The sequence below is a fragment of the Opisthocomus hoazin genome, chromosome 1 (assembly GCF_030867145.1).
Source record: "Opisthocomus hoazin isolate bOpiHoa1 chromosome 1, bOpiHoa1.hap1, whole genome shotgun sequence".
NCBI classification, from domain to species: Eukaryota; Metazoa; Chordata; class Aves; order Opisthocomiformes; family Opisthocomidae; genus Opisthocomus; species Opisthocomus hoazin.
The window spans coordinates 109,280,892-109,300,359 of NC_134414.1; the positions used below are offsets into that span (position 1 = coordinate 109,280,892).

Consider the following 19,468-nt stretch of genomic DNA (forward strand, 5'->3'; position numbering starts at 1 on the left):
TAATGGATCACTGTGTACTTTGGAACCAGGGGTGGTGATGCTTGTAATGACCTCTGGATCCTCCTAGAGTTTGTGTCATGAATCCTTGCTGGTGACAATCCCAACTGAAGCTCTGGCCAATGTGGTTGAATGCTGACAGTCACTAAGAAAGCATCAGCCTGGGAGAATGTTTTATGGAAACTGTCTAAATATTTTAACTAGACTGTGCTCTCTCTCCCCTTTCTTCTTCCTCTCACCTTCATTCCAATTTGCCTGAGAAGTTTCTATGTATGAATTCCTAGCAGATCTTGGCTTGCTGAGATGGAGATAAATGACCTGTGGTCTGGCTTATAAATGCTTATGGGCCTCCTTTCCTTGGAGTGATGTTTTTTCCCCTGTGAAAGTGTTAATCTCTTAGAGTTAGCAGTGCTTCATGCAATTCATTTTTGGCCAAGACATTAAATAAACAAATGGTTCAAGTTGTAGTAACAATGTTATTAAGGGAAGAGCTCTTATTTTTCAAAGAATGTATGGATGCCTGACTATCAAAAGTTTTGGATTTTCTTGTTTCTTGGTTGGTTTGGTTTTGGGTGTGTTTTTTGCTGTGCACATTCTTTTTTTCATTTCTACTTGTAAACTCTTATTTACCATGCTGCAAATAATACTTGGCAGCTCTGTGGAATACATGAATAAATGATTTGTTGCTAGTCACATCCATGCTTTCTTTTGACATCATTTCGTTAGACCTTAATGTTAAGGCTGTAGACTAGGTAGATCTGGTGGTTTTCTTTTGCTTTTTCATTGCTGACTGTATTTATAAATAAGAAATGGATGTGCTTGAATTATGACACAAACAGAAATTAAAATTTTATTCCAGCGATACACTCCCAGGCTTTTTAAGAGATTTATTTCAACTGTATTTGGTGTCCTCAGCTGAGGTGCAGGTGGCTTTTTGATTTGAAACTGAAGCTGCTTTATTGAAATCAGGTGATTGTCTAAAAAAAAAAAACACCACCCAACCTTGGCAGGGGACATTGCTCTAATAAAAACAATTGTATGGAATTGTTCCTGCACTGAATAACTGGTATGTCTAAAAATGCCACGTTCTCCATGTACAAATTTATGTTCTAGTAGAGGGAGCAACAGAGAATATGGTATTTTCATAAATTCAGTAGCAGTCAGGTAGAAGAGATGACAGCAATTGGTGTCCAGTCTGCCTGTGCTCCCAAAATATGGTGTACTGCTGTAAGTTTATCGCTTCCTGCCTCTTTACTAGCTCTTGATTTTTATTGTTGTCGTTTAGTACTGCATTTTAAGGCTCAATGAGGTAACAATAACCAGACTTGCCAATATTATAGATGTACCTGTCAGACTAGAGTCACGAGTAGTGATTTCTTACAGATATCCAGCCTGAGTCTTTTCTTAAAGAAAACAGAAGATTAAAACAATTTTTGCTGCTCTATAATAGTTGCAAGGCCAGAAATACTGTGGATAGTGAAATCAAAAACTGCATGTATTTCTACAGTAAGGTGGGTGCCTGTTATTAAATCATAAATAGTGTGTTTGTGGCAAAGTGTCAGTAACTCAAAACCTGAAGTGCATAAATGCAGTACTGATAAATAAAATGCAGGACCCAATAAATCTGCACTGCCTTGCAAAATGTCTCTGGATAAATGAATTTAAAGCTGGATAAGTCACTTTATCAGGACAGCTGTTGCGATTGGATAAATCAAAAATCATTTGATTTTAATCTTCCAGCCAAGACAGACACTGCTTTCAAGGCATTTCTGGATGCTCAGAATCCCCGACGGCAGCACTCCTCCACGCTGGAGTCTTACCTCATCAAACCCATCCAGCGGATACTGAAGTACCCTCTCCTGCTAAAGGAGCTCTTTGCTCTGACTGACGTAGATAGTGAAGAACATTATCACCTTGATGGTAAGGAGCTAACCTACGTTGCTTTTCCCTGTTTAACCTCTGATCCGGAACCCTCCTCCTCCCGTTTCCTCTCACAAGATTAAAAATACCTTTTGTCTCTTCCCCTATTTCTCTGTCTTTCTTCTAGTGGCCATAAAAACAATGAACAAAGTTGCCAGCCACATTAATGAGATGCAGAAAATCCATGAAGAATATGGGGCAGTGTTTGACCAACTCATAGCAGAACAAACAGGGGAGAAAAAAGAGGTAACAGATGGTGAAATTTAAGAGAAAAAAGGCTGTTATTTTGGTGCCTGTAGCGTGAATGTTAAATCGTATCAAATATTTACCTTTCGTGCTGGGTCATTTAAGTGGATCCTGGTGCAAACAGATAAATCCCAGTCCAATTCAAAAACCGCTTTTCCATGTATGGATCAGTGAGTGGTAACAATGGAAAAAAGTAGTGGGTTAATTCACCTTCAGTGTTGTGCTTGGGTCAAAATCACATCCCAACCTGCAGATCACTATTTTGATGTCCATGCCTTGGCTCTCCTCGTTCCACATGAACAATCTCACCCCACCACTCTGAGTGGAATGGCTTGCTGAGGCAGGTCTGTACTTAGCTCTTTAATCACTTTAAAGAGATCAAAACATGAGGTGCAATGTGTGAGAAACTGCTGTTTCTCTTTTAGAAAGTGTGTTAGTGGGCTTGGTATGTGAGAGAGCCTTGGGCTTTGGCCTAGGTGTCTCATATGGCGCATATGCAAACACGTGGAGATCCAGTGTGGCTCAGTCCTGGCTGACCATCTCAGAAAGCCGTGGAAGGTGTCTTGAAGTGTCAGACTGAGACCCGGAGTCTCCATTTACTGATAAAGCACAGGTCTGCAGTCCAGCAGAGCAGCGGAGTGGAGGGCAGTAAGAGGGAAACAGAGTAAGGCTGAGGGGGAGTCAAGGAAGAGGTAGAGTCATACTAAAGAGCCAATGGGAGCAGTGATATGCGTGAAGGCTAGAAAGAGACATGACCGTATGAAGTAATGGTAATGCGGTTTTGCCAGCAGCCGATGTGAAGAACAAAGATAAGAGGCATTGGGCTACAAGGCAAAGGAGGTCTGGGATAGAGTAGTGTTGACGAAGCTTTGGGTATGAGAGCTGGATAGCAGCAGGGGGTAGGGAGGGATCAGATGGTGGTTAGAGGGCAGAGACTAGGGTTGGTGCTGGCAAGCAGCAGTGGAGAGAGCACATCAGGACATCTGTTGGGAGAGCAATCATGGTTTGGTGTTAATCTGAAGAGGAAACAGTAAGCACATATCTTAGTGTTGCCCTTGTTATCGGGGAGACCTCAGGTTCTTGTGCTGATGGTATCCATGGCATCCCTAGGCAAAAGTCAGACTTTAATGAGAGGAAGGTGGAGGAATGGGGTAACATGGCCCCTCGACTGGGGACAGCCCTTGATTTGTCACTGTGGGAGACCGTAAGTTAAAGTGAAAGATGGGGTTGCTGCAATATTAGTAGGCATCTCCCAACAGTTGTTATGAACGCCTGTATTAGTCCATTTCCAGTGATGTGGTTTTCACAGATGAGCCTTCAGGCGAAATCAAGAGCCACAGCAACTGTGGGGAGGAAGTGCTCTGACCACTTCACACGATGCGGTCTCTAAACTTGACCCCAGACTCTGTGTGTGTGATGGGGGCTATGCTTAAACATTCAAACAAAATAGAAAGAGACTGGTTGGGAGAAGGATGGACAAAGGAGGAAAAGATGTAAGGAAAACATCTGGGTTTTGCCCTGACTTCCCGCCAAATTACAAGAGCCAGACTCTGAGTTTGACTTCTCCTAATTTATGCTCACCAGTTAAGGATTTACATGCATCTATTGGTAACTTTCACAGTCTGCTTGCACACGCTTGCAGTCATCTGATGAAATATTCCAAAAGTTTGCTTGTGGGGTGTTTTTTGTTTGTTTAGGAATAAACTTCAAGCAAGTTTTCTTGAACTGAAAATTCGAGTAAGCTTTCTTGAACTGCTTACACATTGTGTCTTTGTGTGTGTGTTTGTGTTGGCAGGTTGCAGACCTTTCGATGGGGGACTTGCTCTTGCATAACACAGTGATATGGCTGAATCCTCCAGCTTCGCTGGGGAAGTGGAAGAAGGAACCTGAGCTGGCAGCATTTGGTTTGTATCCTAGTAATTTTATTTTGGATGCCTAAAAGACTGTCAGCTGTGCCTTAACAGATATTTGTTGAAGGTAGTTGAGTGTTGCTTTCCACAACGTTGTCTGGAACTTAAAACTGTATTTGTGTCTTTGCTGCAATGGTCAGATTCTGTTCTGTGTTGATCTAAGACTGGTGAAGAGTTTGGAGATGACTGCTTTAATAGTGCAAGAGTTTCTTAAACCCATATCCAAGGCTATGAACTGAGAGCTATATAGAAAGGTATTTGTCTCTGGAAAGATACGGCTTGCAGTCTGTCGATACCAAGTAACTCTACCTCACATCCTGTAGAATGGGTTGGGGGCTTGCAGAGACCTTGCCTTTTTTCTCCGTGCCTTTTGCCAGAAAGAACTCGTATATCTAGGCTTCAAAAAGTGCTTAAAAGCTAAGCCAGGACTCCCAGTGAGTTGCTTTGAAGTGGTCTGTCTCCCTCCAAGTAGCCTGTCTTGGGTGGCCAAACTAGAAATTTAAGCTGCTGTTGGCACGGATCTCGAGGTCTTTCCACTGCATTGAAGTATGGTCCCTTGGAAAGGTACATGATTGCTTGTATTGGCTAAATCTCATCTCTTCTACTTTCAGGGTTATATCAAGTAATGCAGAGTGTGCTAAGTTTTCTTTATTTGTTCCTAGATTTCTTTACATGCAACGGGCTTTTTACTTCTTGTTTCCAGAAAGTGATGCTGGTTAGGAAGCCAGTGATTTTTATTTCTGTTTTTGTTTTATACCAAACAAATAATGAATGAAGTCTCTTTCAGCTTTGTTCTGGAAGAGCGTATAAAAATTCACTGCTTTCCTGTAAGTTGGGAAAGCACCTGGCCATACCCTGAAGCTGAGGCGCCTTGTGAAAGCTGCTGGGAATGTGCAGCAACTCTTAATTACTCTAAAAACCTTTGAATTGCTAAATAAAATGTCCAAAATTAAGTGTCCACACAATTCAGCCTGAAAACAAAGGATGCACTTGAGGCCTGAAGAAAGAGATCACAAGGAAAACTGGAAAGGCAGATGCCAGCTCCATGTGGATGTTATGTGGCAAAAGAGGAACTGGTCAACACCTCTGCCTGCCAGTGGTGCTCACTGTTTAATTCGGCACAGACCCCTGCCCCACCTGGGAGGGATTCAGATACTGTCCCAAGTGCAGTCTCATCTGCTGACTGGCTGCACATAGCTGGATGCTGCTCGTTTGTCTGAGGTGGACTTGGCCAGGGGGATTAAAGTTTTATAAATTTTTTGCATAGAACTGTTGCTGCTTAAATATTCATTCCAATAACTGGTAACCTAAGCTCTTAAGTTTCAACTGACTTTGAACTAACCTGGTTTTGTGTACTAAAAGCAGTTGAGCTTGATTTTTGTGGGAAGAGTGTGCAAGAGGGCTGGTAGGTTTACACCTGCCTTCCCTCCCTGACTCAGGCGAGGGCTGTCGGAGGAGTTGAAAGGTCTGTGTGCTTGGGCATAGAGGAGACCCGTTCCCAACCTCATTGACTGCATGGCTTTTGTTTCTAACTTTCTCCTCTAGTGTTCAAAACTGCTGTGGTCCTTGTATACAAGGATGGTTCCAAACAGAAGAAGAAACTTGTAAGTTGCATGGACTATTTCGGTGATGCTGTGTGCGTTTGTGGTGCTGCAATCAAGATTTGCTTTCCATAAAGCTGGGGTGCTAGAGTATGCTTCTGAATATGTGATTCTTGTTCTCTGCCACACAACTGAGTGTTTGAGTAACGCCGAGTGGCCTGCCGTTGGGCCTGGGCGCCGCGCTCTGCAGGCATTCATTTGGTTTATCCTTTGCTCCCTGCTGGACTGTCATTCCTATGGCCTGCCATATCCATTCCATGCTGGGGAGTGGACTTCCATGAAACAAGGTGTCACCTTGAAGGTCTCTCCTGCGTTTGGCTCTTGATCGGTGTATGTGAGTCAAATATGAGAACTGATGCCTGTCAGCTTTCTTAGTGAAACACAATACCCTCTCTTCAGTTCTGGCTGTTGCTTGCCACTGAGCAAGTGCTGATTGCGCTTAGCTAAATTGGGTGTGCCTACCGTGTGTATCAGGGGATTCTACTGCAGTTTGGGATGAAAAGTTAAAGCTAAGCTTGACAGCAACCACATGTCTTGGTACAATAGGGAACACAGCTTATAGTATTACAGAAAACTTTCTGATTCCCACGTAGGGCATAAACCAAAGTGTGATTTGAAATGCTTGTATGGTTGTTTTCCAAAGTCAGGTGGCCACGAAATAACTTTGGAGTGACTAAGGCAAAATTTATGCATGTTTTTGTGTGTATGTGCACTTGAAGGAGAAAATGCAGCATTGGTCTTGAATGACTTTTGAAGGCACTGATAAGAGTTGATTGGTCTAATCATTGCTTCTGTCTAGAATTTAGCAAGATCTTCATAGATAGGCACATCAGTGATGCTGGTTACTAAGATGTTTTAGGGAGAGAACAGGATTTGCAACAAGTCTCTAGCTGGATGTTCTTGGTGCAAAGCAAATGAGACTTTTGTGTCTGACTATCCCAAGGTGTCTCGTTTCCTAATGGTATTTTGAAATTCTTCCAGGGAGGATCACACAGAGCTTCAATTTATGAAGACTGGGATCCGTTCCGCTTTCGCCACATGATACCTTTGGAAGCCCTGCAGGTTCGGGCGTTGGCAAGTGCAGGTAATGTTCCCACTGCATGAATTTGGCAAGGTTCGTAATGTTTGGTCTGGGGGCATTCACTGACCGATGTTTGTCCTTAGTACATGCGTATGCAGCTTCTGGGGCCTGAGCAAGGAACCCACAACCTCAACATCCATAATAGCCCTGCAGAGAAACGAAGGGGCAGAAGCTCCAGTTGTGTATCTCAAGCTTGTCAGTACTTTTCTGAAGCCAGTCAGGGTTCTGGAAAAACAGGACAGAGTCGTTGTTGACTCTGGTTCCCTCTCATCCTCTTCTGGAGCCTAGAAGGAAATATTGCAGCTGTGAGACAGAGCTTGTGAATTTTTGTTCTTATTGGTGATGGCTTCATGTGAAGGTTGTTATATTTAAAATTTTAAACAATTTGCTCCCTTTCTAATGCATAACTGAAAGTGGAAAGAACAGAGGAGGTAGCTGTAAAATGTGATAGTACTCTGTAGAACACCTGGAAAGCTGGGGGGGCAGGTTTCGTATCTTCATGGGACTCAGTAAGTGCATGTAAAATACTACTAGATTTTGGCAAGTTGAAGTGTGGTTTCATTCGTCACTTGTCCACAGCTGCCTTTCAGCCATGAATTAATGTTACTTGCAGTGTTATTATCTGTTATCCTGGATGGTCTTAAACTGTTTCTTCAGGAGTATGGAATAAATACTCTAACTGAGGTTAAATATAAGAAACTGTTATATGAAGTCTGGTTTGCTTTTCACTTTAGATGCAGAGACCAATTCTGTATGTGAGATTGTCCATGTTAAATCTGAGTCTGAAGGCAGGCCAGAAAGAACGTTTCACCTTTGCTGTAGGTAAGTGCGTTTCCATATTTTCAATGGCAGCTGCATCTCTGGATCCCAGCTTGCCTCTGCCTTTCCTTGAAGGCAATCTGGGAATAGCCAGTAGGGGAAGTGGGGGGAGGGTGTTTAAAACCTTACTTCTGGCAGGCAGAATTTTGTAAAATGTACTAAAATAAAGGCATACATTTGATCATCGTTGCGCCTTTCTGGGAATATCATTATCACAGTTGTCCTGTCACAAATTTACATCCAGGTGAACTCCAGCATTGGATCTCTATGCCAGGTAGCTGCTAACGTGTCGTGTTCAGCTGGTACCTTTCAGGCCACTAAGTTCCAACCTCTCCTCTTAGGGCATTGCCCTTTCCTTAAGTGAACCTTGTCCATCTTCATTGTGGTGGTCGCCCTGATGTGCTTTAGAGTTCAAATAAGAACGTGGTACAGAAGTTCACCAGGGTCTAACGGAGCTGATACCAAGCCAATTCCTTCTACTAGGTAGGAAAGAGTTGCAGGACTTCTGCTTGGTGTGTGTTTAAAGGAGACAAACTGAGATTTAATTATCCACCATAGGTCAATTTGATCTTTATCAGAAAAAGAGAAGTGGGTGGTCGGTATTGGAGAAGAAGGAAACCTCAAGAGGGCTGAATGGCTAAATATTTTGTTAGTGAACAGTGTATTTGTTTCCTTGGATGGCCATTGCAATGACTATAGATTTAGCTTGGATTTGAAAACACTGTATTAAATTGAGGCTTCTCTGGGGTGCGTGCTAGTCAGTTTGCACTGACATAAATTACAGAACTGGTCATTATTTATCTCATTTACAGTGAGTTTTTAGCAGTTCCCAAGAGATAACGCTGCCTCTTGTATTCTCACCTATTTTTCAGTTCACCAGAACACAGGAAGGACTTTCTGAAGGCAGTGCACTCGATTCTGCGGGATAAACACAGAAGACAGCTTCTTAAAACCGAAAGTTTGCCCTCATCCCAGCAATATGTTCCTTTTGGTGGAAAAAGATTGTGTGCTCTAAAAGGTGCAAGGCCAGCCATGAACAGGGCAGGTACTGTAGGGCTACAGACTTTCAAGATCCCAGTAACCCCTGCACCGCTGTAGGACATGTGGTGGTGTCTGTTACTTGTATATTAGGATTAGCATTCTCTCCTGCGTACGTAAAAACTGCTGGTTTTCCATGCTTCACCTCCTTGAGAGCCTTAAATTGCCTCTGTTTACCTTGCTTTGCACTCAAGGCTCAGCTTCAGAGCGGCCCTTCTGGCATGGAAGGAAGAAATGGGATTCCTGTCAATACCGATTGGCTGTGCACTTTAATCTGAAAATGGGTTTCAGCTGAACAAAGCAGAAGCCCGCTGCATATTTCTTAAAAGCACGTACAGAACTTTGAGCTAACCCTAGCACTTTTAAACTAAAATGCACAAGAAAAATCAGTTCCCCTGAGTGAGTGGCTTGTTTTGAAGAGCTAGGTTTGTACGTCCTCCATTTTAGCCTTTTCAGCTCTATTGCTAAAGGGTGCGTGCTTCTACTTCTCACATTTTGAGAAGCATGCACATGATACTGTTATTTTTGTAATGGTCTGTCCTAAACCATGGATTTTCCTTTTCAGTAAACTTCAGGCAAAAGCAATGAGAAAATCCCAGGGAAAAGCAGGTTTTCATTTTCAGAACACTAGATGATGGAGGGAAGAAACATTTACTTCCAACTGAAAAGTATACGGCACCTCTGCGTGTTTTGTTCTGGTCTGTTATTTTTTTTTCTGCTCATTAGATCCAGCCATGTAGACAACCAGGCTTTCTGTTCCTCTTCTGTAATGGGCAGGCCAGACCAATAACATTCGCAGCATGGCTTCTCACTCGGGGTGTTGCTAGCCATCTGCCTCAGAGACACGTAAAATCGTGAGGAAGAAGAGTCAGAGGAGGGCCAAAACGCAACTGTTTTGCCGCAGTGCTGCTTCGGTCAGCCTGTGGGGCTAATCTGCCGTAGGTGCCGAACCTTCTTTCAGTTTGGCTCGTTGGTGCGTTTGCATGACGAATCCTGCAGAGATTAAAATCTCCTCTTAGAGTCCATGCCTGTCACTACAGCTAAAATTTGCAACTGCTGAGCTGTTGTACTTAATGCATGTTTTGAGGCTCAGGGATATTTAGATGTAGCCCCGCTCCCAAGCAACAGTTTGATAAATACATGCTGAAAGTGCTCAGGTGCTGTTTAGCGGAGGGGGACAAGCTGCAACCTCGGAGCTCACCTGCTTGCCACGGAGCTACGTGTGTGTGCACGCAAAGCGCTGGAATGCCTGCAGGTCCTTCAGCTGCAGGATTCGTCCCCTGCTTTGCCTCACAAGCCTCTTATGAAGATGTTCCGACACAGAAGATGTGAATTTGCTAATTGGGCCAGTTGCAAAAGCTAGTAGACCAGCTGATGCTGAGTAAGAAACTTCTGAAAGTTTTTCTGGTTTCGGGGTTTTCCTTTTTTTTTTTTTTTTTTCCCCCTAGTAGGGAGGGAGCGGGCAAGGGAGTAGTAGAGCCTGGATGGGGAACTTACTTCCCCGTAAATAACGCAACAATTGCAGCATCTTCAGCGCCAAGGTAGCTGCTTGGAAACCTGTAGTGTTGCTCTTACCCGAGACAAAGCAGCTTCCCGCACCGAGGCGCAGGGCTAGCTGGTTTTTGCGGTGTGCTGACAGCAGGGCACTGCGCGTGAGAAGCTGAGCTGAACGGATGCACTCTGTGCTGGCTGGCTGCCTGCCTGGCGCTGAGGAGGAACAGTAATTACGGGCCATTATCCCAACTGTGGATCTGAGTAGCAGAAACTCCTTTTTCAGCTGGAGAGAGACCTGTACTGAGGAGCTGAGTGAAGTGTGACTTGCCCGCAGGGAGGATGCTGAATGACTAGGTCATTCGTGGGATTCTGCCTGCTTTGTGCCTAGTGGTGTTAAACAAAGGGCCCCTGGAAGAGTAACTTTTTAAAGAGTGTTGTACCGTGTATAAAAAGCCTGTGGGGTTTTATCTTTGTGTGTGCGCAGTGTCAGCCCCAAGCAAGTCTCTTGGGAGGAGGAGGCGGCGGCTGGCCCGAAACAGGTTTACCATTGACTCAGATGCCGTCTACACGAGCAGCCCTGAGAAAGAGCCCCAGCAACCCACGCACAGTGGGGACACTGACCGCTGGGTAGAGGAACAGTTTGACCTTGCTCAGTATGAGGAGCAGGAGGACATCAAGGAAACGGACATCCTCAGCGATGACGATGAGTACTGCGAGGCCATGAGAGGTGCCGTGGCCGACCGAGACCTTCGGGAGCGGCTGCAGGCGGCCTCCATCACGAGCAGCCAGCCGTGCCGGGGAGACCGCCCGCGCCCGGCCATGGACACGCACGCCTCCAGGATGACCCAGCTGAAGAAGCAGGCGGCCTTGTCCTCCGGCATCAACGGCGACGTGGAGGGCCACGGCGAGGAGGTCATCTGGGTTAGGCGTGAAGACTTTGTCCCTGGCAGGAAACTGAACACGGAGCTCTAAACCGGCCCCCTTCCCCCCGCCTGGATGCGTAGGTCTCCCCGTCCCACCCTCCGTCCCTCCTTTCCGCCCTCGTGCGCCGCGGGGAGCCGCTCCCGACAGATTGCACACTTGCACACACCATTTTGGCAGCTGAATTGGTCCGAAGCCATGCGGCCACACTTCAGGCAACTGTAAAACGCTCAAACACCTGGAACGGAATAAGCTTAAGGTCCTGTCTTACGTTACCAAGGGCTTTCACACTATTTTATTTATTCTAAAATAATCAGGGGCTGAAATTAGGTATGGGGAGAATATCATCACTGGAAAACAAATTACTCTGGATGTCTTAACCTACGTGCAGCGAACTAGCTTAAACAATAGCACAACGAGCAGAAGGTTTTATAGCTGCAAAACGTCAGTTACAGGTTCATCTCCTTAATGAGGAAACTGCCTTTTTAACGTGTACAGTTGCAGTATTCTTATTACTTTTCCCTCTTTAAGTGTAAGAGAATATACGTGTATTTTAGAAATGTGTGAGGAAAGGTTTGGGATTTATGTCGTGTCAAGTCCTCTTGGTCTGTGGCTGGTCTAATTTAACGTCAGTGTCGGAAGCTCTAGTTTTACACGATATTATAAAGATGCCAAACTCTCTTAAAAGAGATCCAAATTCAACACTTGAAGAAATATTTTTTTGTATTTTACCTGAGATGCAGGGGCACAAAGGGATAAGAGTTTTACAGCGTTAGCGTAACTCCACGTCTAGGATACGAGGCTAGCTTTTTGCAGAGGGTTAGGAATGGTGATTTTATATTAAAATATGAACTGGAAACTCTTATTTAGGTATAACTTTCTTCAGGAAAAGGATTATTGTATATGTTTGAGACTGGAGTTTAGTTAGATAATAAAAAGAATAAAATAAAATGACGTGACTGAATTGTAGTGGACCAAACCGATCCATGGTGTAACCTCGCTGGAGCCAGTGTAGCAACATCACAGACCCGTTTGGTCCACTCTCTCTGGCAGAGTGTGGGCTTAGGGGACAGGGAATTCATGGCCAAAAAACTGACCTCATCCACTTTCCTGCTGTGGGTGAAACTAGTGTATTTTAATTCCTTTATAAAAGCTTTTCCACTGCAATAGAGAATGAACAAGTTCTACACAAGCAAACCTCTTTAACATTTAAAATCTTTTATTTAAACATCTAAAACAGGGTAAAATGTGACTAAAATCTTGTGGTTTTTAAGTAGACTTCCAAATACGAAACACAAAATAGCACTTTTTTTTTTTAAGATTTATATAGCTTTTCCCATTTCAGTTTCACCTATAGGAAAAAAGGAAGATTATATGAAATTTTCTTTTTTTTTGTTGGTATCTATTGATGTTTGACACATTAATAGGTACTTTGAAAACCTGAAATTTTATAATAGCTTTAGGATTATATTTTATAAAATCCACTCTGACTATATTTTAAAACATAACAAAAATTATTCCCCCTAAAAAATCCATCACTGTCTTTGTGTCCCAGCTAGCATTGCCCCGTCGCCCCCTCCCTTCTTGTTTCTGGTGCACTATACTTGATCTTATGAAAGCTTTCTCTATTAACTTTTTGCTATCTTCTGATTTCTTTTCGTAAAAGCTTTAGAAAGGTTTCTATACCCTTTGTATTATCACATCATTGTTTTATATCATCTACCCGTTAGTTGTGTCCCGGCGTATGAGAGAAGCGGAGGTTTTAGCTGTCCTATGCTGTACCCAGCGGAATACAGTCAGTGCTGAAATACTGGAAGGCTGGTACTGGGAAGGTACCGTTGTTCTTGTACATAATGTCATGACATGTCTATGTCAAAGGTTCTTATATATTTCTTTTATAAGCTGAAAGAAGGTCTATTTTTATGTTTTTAGTTCTATGAATGGAACGTTGTAAATGCCTGTCAGAAATAAAATACTGGAAAAAAATACGAGAGTGTGGTGTGTGTGCGTGTGTGCTCCAAGATATGTGCCTGTCTCGGCAGAGGCAAGCAAGGAAGCAAGTTCTACAGTGGATGAAGCTGTTGGGATCGCTCTCCTGGCTTTAATAACCCCTAAGGAGTCTCCCTCATAGTAAGGTTTCCACCCTTAGCAGTTTGTGCCTGGCACCATGTGCAGGTGTCCCCTTAGAACGGGTTCCGCCTGTCTTGGCGCTGCTTTTTGGTGGGGTCTGAGCCCTGGGGTAAGTGACGGATCCTTTGGCCAGCACGTGCTCAGCTTCAGCCTGTCCCATGCGAAGGGCTGGGGGCAAACTTGTTGGCCTCCCTTCTCTCCTGCTGAAACCTTATTTTTTTTTTTTATTCATTTCCCCAGTGGAAGGTCCAAGCCTGGAGCCTTGCCTGTTAGAGCATGGAGAACAAGACAGGAAGACCAAACGCTAGATGCAAGTGTTTGCCTGCAGTGTGCCTGTCTGATGGGCACCTTGGCACAAAACGAAGCTTTCCGTTAGCGGGGCTGCCAACTTTGCAACGGCAGGTTGAAGTCTGTGACTAGCAACACTGTTCCCCAGATCTGTGAAACTGTGTCAACCTCTGCTGAGGCAGGAGTGCAAAGCATGCTAATCCTCGCTTGTGTGCTCAGCAGAGAACAAGTGTGAACAAGTATGAACTTCTGTTTTAAATGCCACAGCCTTTCTCTAGATGTGTTCACGTGTTCGCCTCCCCCACAGCATAGTTTTTCCTAGCTACTGCTGTGTTTCCAGCAACTGACTTCAGCTTTCAGGTTGTGTACGAAGCTGCTTGAAGAGCTGCTCCTACTGCAATAACATCATACCTTGCATTAAAAATTCGTGTTGTGCAGCTCATTTATCACCTATCAAGCCTTACACAGAAGGTGTGGTAGGTGGAAAGTGTGATGCTGTGGAGTAGTTCTTGCATTCTCACCTACTGTAGCTTAGGAAAGAGCCCTCAGGGAAGGCTCAGCTCATATTTTGCAGAAGTGAGAGTTGCCATTTTCCTTATTATGCCCATAACTAGTCGTGCCTGGTTTTTTCTGCACTGGTCACAAAGAACCTTAAGTTTCTATTTTAAAAAGAGAGAGGAAGAAAAGTAGCAAATTTCAGAAGAATTCCTGTTACATTGGAAGAGATCTCCAGTCGTGCGGTGGCCGGTTGTTTGGCCAAACAGGGTGCTGAATTTTAGCCCAAATGCAAGGAGCGCACAGTGGGGGGGTGGTTTGTGCAGCCTGGGCAGGAGCTTCCCTGGCCCGTGGGTGAGACCCTGACTCCCACCGCTTTCCTGCAGGGGAAGTAGGACTAGCGGCGTACAGGCGGTGGGGTTATGCACGTGGATTCCGGCAGATTGTCCCTGGAAGGTGGGCTGGTGGACGTTGGGGAGCTGGTTTACTGAAAAACAAGGTGTTATTGCCAGAGCTGCAAGAAGAGCCTTGCGCAGCCCCTTGGTCTTGCCGGCAGTAGAAGAGCGGCAGAGGTCTTCTGCAGGGAGAGCCCAGGCACCTGGTGGCACTGAGGTCTGGGAAGTGCTTTTCTTAACTCTGGCTCTACCAGTCAGTTGTTTTTGCTGTCTCCTCTAGCAGACCTGCTTCGCTTGCCCCGGCTTCAGGACAACGCAGGAAGTACTTTTGTTTCTGAGGCTATTGTCTCTGCAAATAACACGTCAAGAATGTGACCCCGCTCCCTGCGTGCGGCTATTTTAAATGTGGCCAGATAACCGTGGAGACAGCGAACAGTGCTTCCCGCAGGTCACATTCCCACTCCTGGTGTCTTTGGCAGCTCTCCTTCCTTTCCTCTTAATTTTATTCTCAACAATTGCTGAGGTACTTGTGCTGAACACTAGACTTTTCTTTTTCAGTCCTTTCAATTACAAGACCTGTCATGCATGTTGATTGGAGACTGTCAGCGTGTCAGCATGACTGAATGAATCCAAGCCAGCGCTTTGGAAGCTGGCTGTGGCTCTGCCTGACTTTGGGGGGAAACGAGGGGAAAGAAAGCCTTTGAAAAATCGCTTCCTCTGTTTCTCTTTTGCTTTGGCCACGTCCTGTTAATAACACGTAGCACCTCTGCGTCGTACGTGGGCATGAGCTTGAGCAGCTTTTTGCAGTAACGAAATCTGATAGCAGCCTTAGGGCCTGGGTAAACGGTTCCCAATTTGAGCATGACAGTGAAGGCAGGTGGAGGAGTACACGCAAGGTCCTGCAGCAAGCCTGCCGTACCGGTGAAAGGCTTACGGGAGGCTGGGTAGCCATTAGTCTGTTTCCTTTTCGTTAGTGTGAAGAAGTAATTAGCTGTAGTCAGGAATCCTTGCTTGTGGTAGATTAATAAAGTGATCAGAAAAGTCACACAGACTCCCTGGGCAGCGGGGATTTGTTTGCCCATTACGTACAGCTGCGGTACCGAGTTTGCTTTCTCCTTTCCATTCTGTGTTTCCAATCAATTTAATGAGAGGGGGAGGGGTGATGCTGGGTCAGGGAATAATTGTAACCAACAAAGTATTCCCCATCTGTGACCTTCGAAATGAAGCCGTGGTTTCTTGGATGCTCACCTGCAGGCGCTGATGTTACAGGTGCTGCTGACTGCACAAAGCCACTGGGAATACAGGGAACAGGCCTCGGTGTGCCGGGAAGGAGAACGGCTTCTGCTGGCTCCATCCTTGGCGGGGTTCAGGAACCACACTGAGAAAGCCCTGAGCGGCCAGGTCTGAACCCGGAGCTGGGTTGGAGGGGTTTGGACTGGAGACCTCCCGAGGGCCTTTCCCGCCTGCGTTATCCTGTGATGCTGTGACTCCCCCTCCGCACCCCTCCGATGCAGTCGCACGGGAGAAGTTTCAATTTGTTTGTTGGTTTTTTTTTCCAGTCAGGAACCAACTGCAAAACGTATCTTGAATTTTGTGTCAAAAGATGAAAATATTGCAACGAAACCGGACAGGCAAACTCCCAGGAGATAAAGCTGGGTGACAATCTTCCATAGGAAACGGCAGGAGCACGGATTTACTGTGGGGATGGAACAACTGAAGAGGCTGTAGGACACCTTCTCCTGATCCTCTCACCCCCAGTGAGAACTGTTTGGTGCAGACATAGACACGTTTCCTGGGATCCTCCGGGTCTGCTAAACACAGCAAAGGGCAGAAGTGCCTGTTTGACCCTAATCCTTGGGTCCTTGCTGCAAAAACATCACTGGGCTTTTATCTGAACTGTGTTTGGGTATACAAACCCATGTTTTCTACTTCCCTGTTTTCTCCCAGCTGAAGCAAAACACTTGAAATGAGAAAATCTCCTCCTAACCCCCTGCTGTGGCACATCAGAGTTAAAGGTGCTGCTGCTCCTCTGCCCAGAGCCTGGCATTCGGGGTCATCACCCTGCTGTGAAGGAGGCATGGCTGGGGCAGGGCTGGCTGCGAGGGGCGATGGGGGACAGGGTATGCCTCTGGGCTCCCCTGCAGACACACCCCATGTCCTGCCTCAGGCAGCACGCACAGACACAGGTCTGGCGGAGAAGAACAACATCTGTGATGATACTCTGAACCCCACACTCTCAGCTCTAAACACAGGTGCACAGTGCTGTTCCGTGGTGTAGAATTTCTAAGGCACCTCAGAAGATCCCAAGAGCAATTCAGCTGCCCCCATGTAGTCAGCAGTAATGCTTCAGAAATCTAAGAGGTCCGAGACATCTGTCTGCAGGGGGGTGCAGGAGGACAGAGGTGCTTCAGGTGAGCTATGCCTTCTGGAGGGGCAGCTGGAGTGTGGTGGGGGATCCTGGGGCAGCTCCTGTGGCGTTAAAGGCAACCGAATCCCACAGTGTGGGTTTAGTAGCTCCCCAATGACTTCTGCTCCAGGAGGCTGTCCAGCGTGCCCTGGAGCCCAGGTAAGCCTTTTGCATCCAGACATCCTCTGGCAAGGAGTTTAAGAGGCGATGTGCCACCTCCTTTTGCTCATTCTGAATTTCGATCCCACTAGTTTCATCTGACACCTTTTTACATTGGCTGAAACTGTGAAGGGTCAATCTCTACTAACTTTCTCCGCATCAACCATAACTTTAGAAACCTCTGTCATACTCCTCATTAGTCAGCTTTTTTCCCCAGACTCGGCCCTTTCTGGTACTCAGAGAGACATTAATCCTGCTCATGGATGCCACTGGGCTTTTTTCCCCACAAAAAAGACAATAAAAAGTAGGAAGGTATGACAGTGAAAGGAAGTAGAAATTAAACATTTCGCCTATGTTGCCAGCAAGTCTGAGACAGACTCTTAGAGTGATTAAATTTTGCAGAACTCCATGTCTCTCTAGGTCATGACAATAAAAGGCACAGAAAGTAAATGGCACCGAAAAGGGGTATGGTATATGCGGCAGTTCCTACAGCGGTGGCAAGTTTATGTTTGCTACTTAAGGAAGGATTATTTTCAGCTTGTAATACTACCAGACTAATCCAGAACCTTCAGGACGCCAGTGAAGTCGTGAAATCAAGAAAGCGAGTCAGGGCATCAAGCGGAAAGCAGCACACAACTGGAAGAGCACGCACACAAGCAGCGACAAGCGGCTTGCGTCTGCCAGCTCCCTGTGTGCCTCACCGCACCGGGTCTGAAATCCTTCCCACTGCTTTGGCTTAAAAAAAAAATCTCTGCTACCACGAGCCAGCAGCCTCTGCATGAAGCAGAGGAGGACAGACGGAAACTTCCTCCTGCAATTCCTCCTGCAACTCTGTGCCCGGTTTGGAGAGGCAAACACCGACGCCGTTTTTGAGTGTAGGCAACTACGTTAGAGAGGTGTGCCGGATCCCTGTGTCACATCTATGCAATTAGCTGATGACCCGTACGCAATCACACATTGTTACAACAGACAAGTAGTCTGCTCTTGGGGAAAAATTGCTTGAGATTAAATAGGTAACCTGAGGAAATAAGAAATAATTAGAAATAGCGTATTGAAAAAAACAGGGAGCAAGAGGGCCTGAAATTAATTAATGTTGCAGGAACCAGATCAAAGCCAGAAAGTGAGATTCATAAAGCTGCAGAGAGGCGTGAATAGAATATTAAGTATGCGCTACGCTGTCTCCGAAGGGAGAGCAGGCTCCCAGTCGACGCCTGACTGGGGTGCTTGGAGCGTGGCAGGGAAAAAGCCAAGCGCTCCTCCGCGCCCAAGGGCCAGCACTGCGTTACGTGGCATGGCCCTCACTCCTAAAAAAGCACTGGATGAACCTTTGCACTCGCCGCACCTACGAGAATTGCTCTAGACACCCTCTTTCACCAGATGCCCTTCTGCTTCTCGGGGTCCCCAGGCTCCCCCCCGTGTTACTTCGCGGGGCAGCTCATGGCCACTGGAAGGTTTTGCCTGAGGCTGCAGCGCAGGCACGGGCTGCTCGGGGTCAGCTGTCGCCAGTGCCAGGGAGTAGCCCCTGGCCCCACACTTTGGAACTCCGGCACAGCCGCAGCTCCAGCAGCTTTCCTTTCCATTCCCAGAGAAACCGCGAGTCCTTGCCCCTCCTTGGAAAACGGATTTGCCGTGGCTGCGTCGTAGCCGGTGAGGTCAATCTGAGGCGCGATTATTGCCGATTGAAAACTTTTCCCAATACCCTGCCATGACGACTTGAAATACAGTTGGCAACTTATTTGTGAAAAGCAGTCAGGCGCTGGACTGCCCAGGGAGGTGGTGGAGTCGCCATCCCTGGAGGTGTTCAAACAAGGTGTAGACGCGGCACTTCGGGACATGGTTTAGCAGGCGTGGTGGTGTTGGGGTGATGGTTGGACTCGATGACCTTCGAGGTCTTTTCCAACCATAAGGACTCCGCGGTTCGGCGCTGGGTGACCCCTGAGGCTCTCCCTCCGCACGGGGCCGGCCCGACGCGGCTCCCCGGGCACGCCGAAGGCCCCACGCCGCGCAGCCCGGTCCCGCAGCGCGGTCTGCCAGCTCGGAGCCCCCCGCCGTGCCCACCGGGCTCCCGCGGTGCTGAGGGACGGCCCACGGCCGGTCTGCTGAGCGACCGGAGCGGCCCCGCTCCCGCCGGCCGTGACGCAGCCCCCGCCGCCGCCGCCGCCGAGGCCCGGCCGCCCGCTCGCTCCAGCCGCCGCTCCGGCGCCGAGCCCGGCTCCCTCCTTCCCAGGCGTGGCCGGCGGGGGTCACTCTCTCCCCGCGAACGCCTCCGAGAAGCGGGGGGTTCCCTCGCTAACCCAGCGGGTGAGGGGAAAACGGACCAAGGCAGGCGGGCGCGGGGCGGGAGCAGCCCCCCCAGCCCGCTCCCCCCGGCTCCCCTCCCGCGGCGGGGCGGCCGTGGGCCTGGCGCGGCCTGCGAGCCGGCTTTTTTTCCATGAGAGACGGTAATTTGCAGGGATGGATTCAGATTCGCTTCTTCTCGGCGGAGATTAAACCCCTTTAATTAACCCCTCAAGGGGTACTGGAGTGATTCGTATTTTGGAGTTGTTCAGGCACTAACGATGCTGGGA

At 46.9% G+C, this 19,468-nt stretch overlaps 1 protein-coding gene and 1 non-coding gene across 14 annotated transcripts in view; both read left to right on the top strand.

Moving 5' to 3' along the window:
• The window catches only part of TIAM1 (TIAM Rac1 associated GEF 1), a 193,666-nt gene extending 180,651 nt beyond the window's left edge, over positions 1-13,015 (top strand). For all 13 annotated transcript variants that reach the window (XM_075433087.1, XM_075433062.1, XM_075433071.1 and 10 more), the window contains 8 exons: positions 1,738-1,917; positions 2,045-2,163; positions 3,959-4,067; positions 5,619-5,677; positions 6,656-6,758; positions 7,490-7,577; positions 8,447-8,619; positions 10,591-13,015. In XM_075433087.1, the coding sequence (XP_075289202.1) occupies positions 1,738-1,917; positions 2,045-2,163; positions 3,959-4,067; positions 5,619-5,677; positions 6,656-6,758; positions 7,490-7,577; positions 8,447-8,619; positions 10,591-11,078 (1,319 nt within the window). In that variant the 3' untranslated portion in view covers positions 11,079-13,015. The remainder of the gene's footprint in view (positions 1-1,737; positions 1,918-2,044; positions 2,164-3,958; positions 4,068-5,618; positions 5,678-6,655; positions 6,759-7,489; positions 7,578-8,446; positions 8,620-10,590) is intronic.
• A 5,504-nt stretch (positions 13,016-18,519) lies between these two features.
• Positions 18,520-18,666, top strand: LOC142364322 (U4 spliceosomal RNA). The gene has a single exon (XR_012766238.1). It is a non-coding gene; the product is annotated as a U4 spliceosomal RNA (small nuclear RNA).
• The last annotated feature ends 802 nt before the right edge of the window (positions 18,667-19,468 follow it).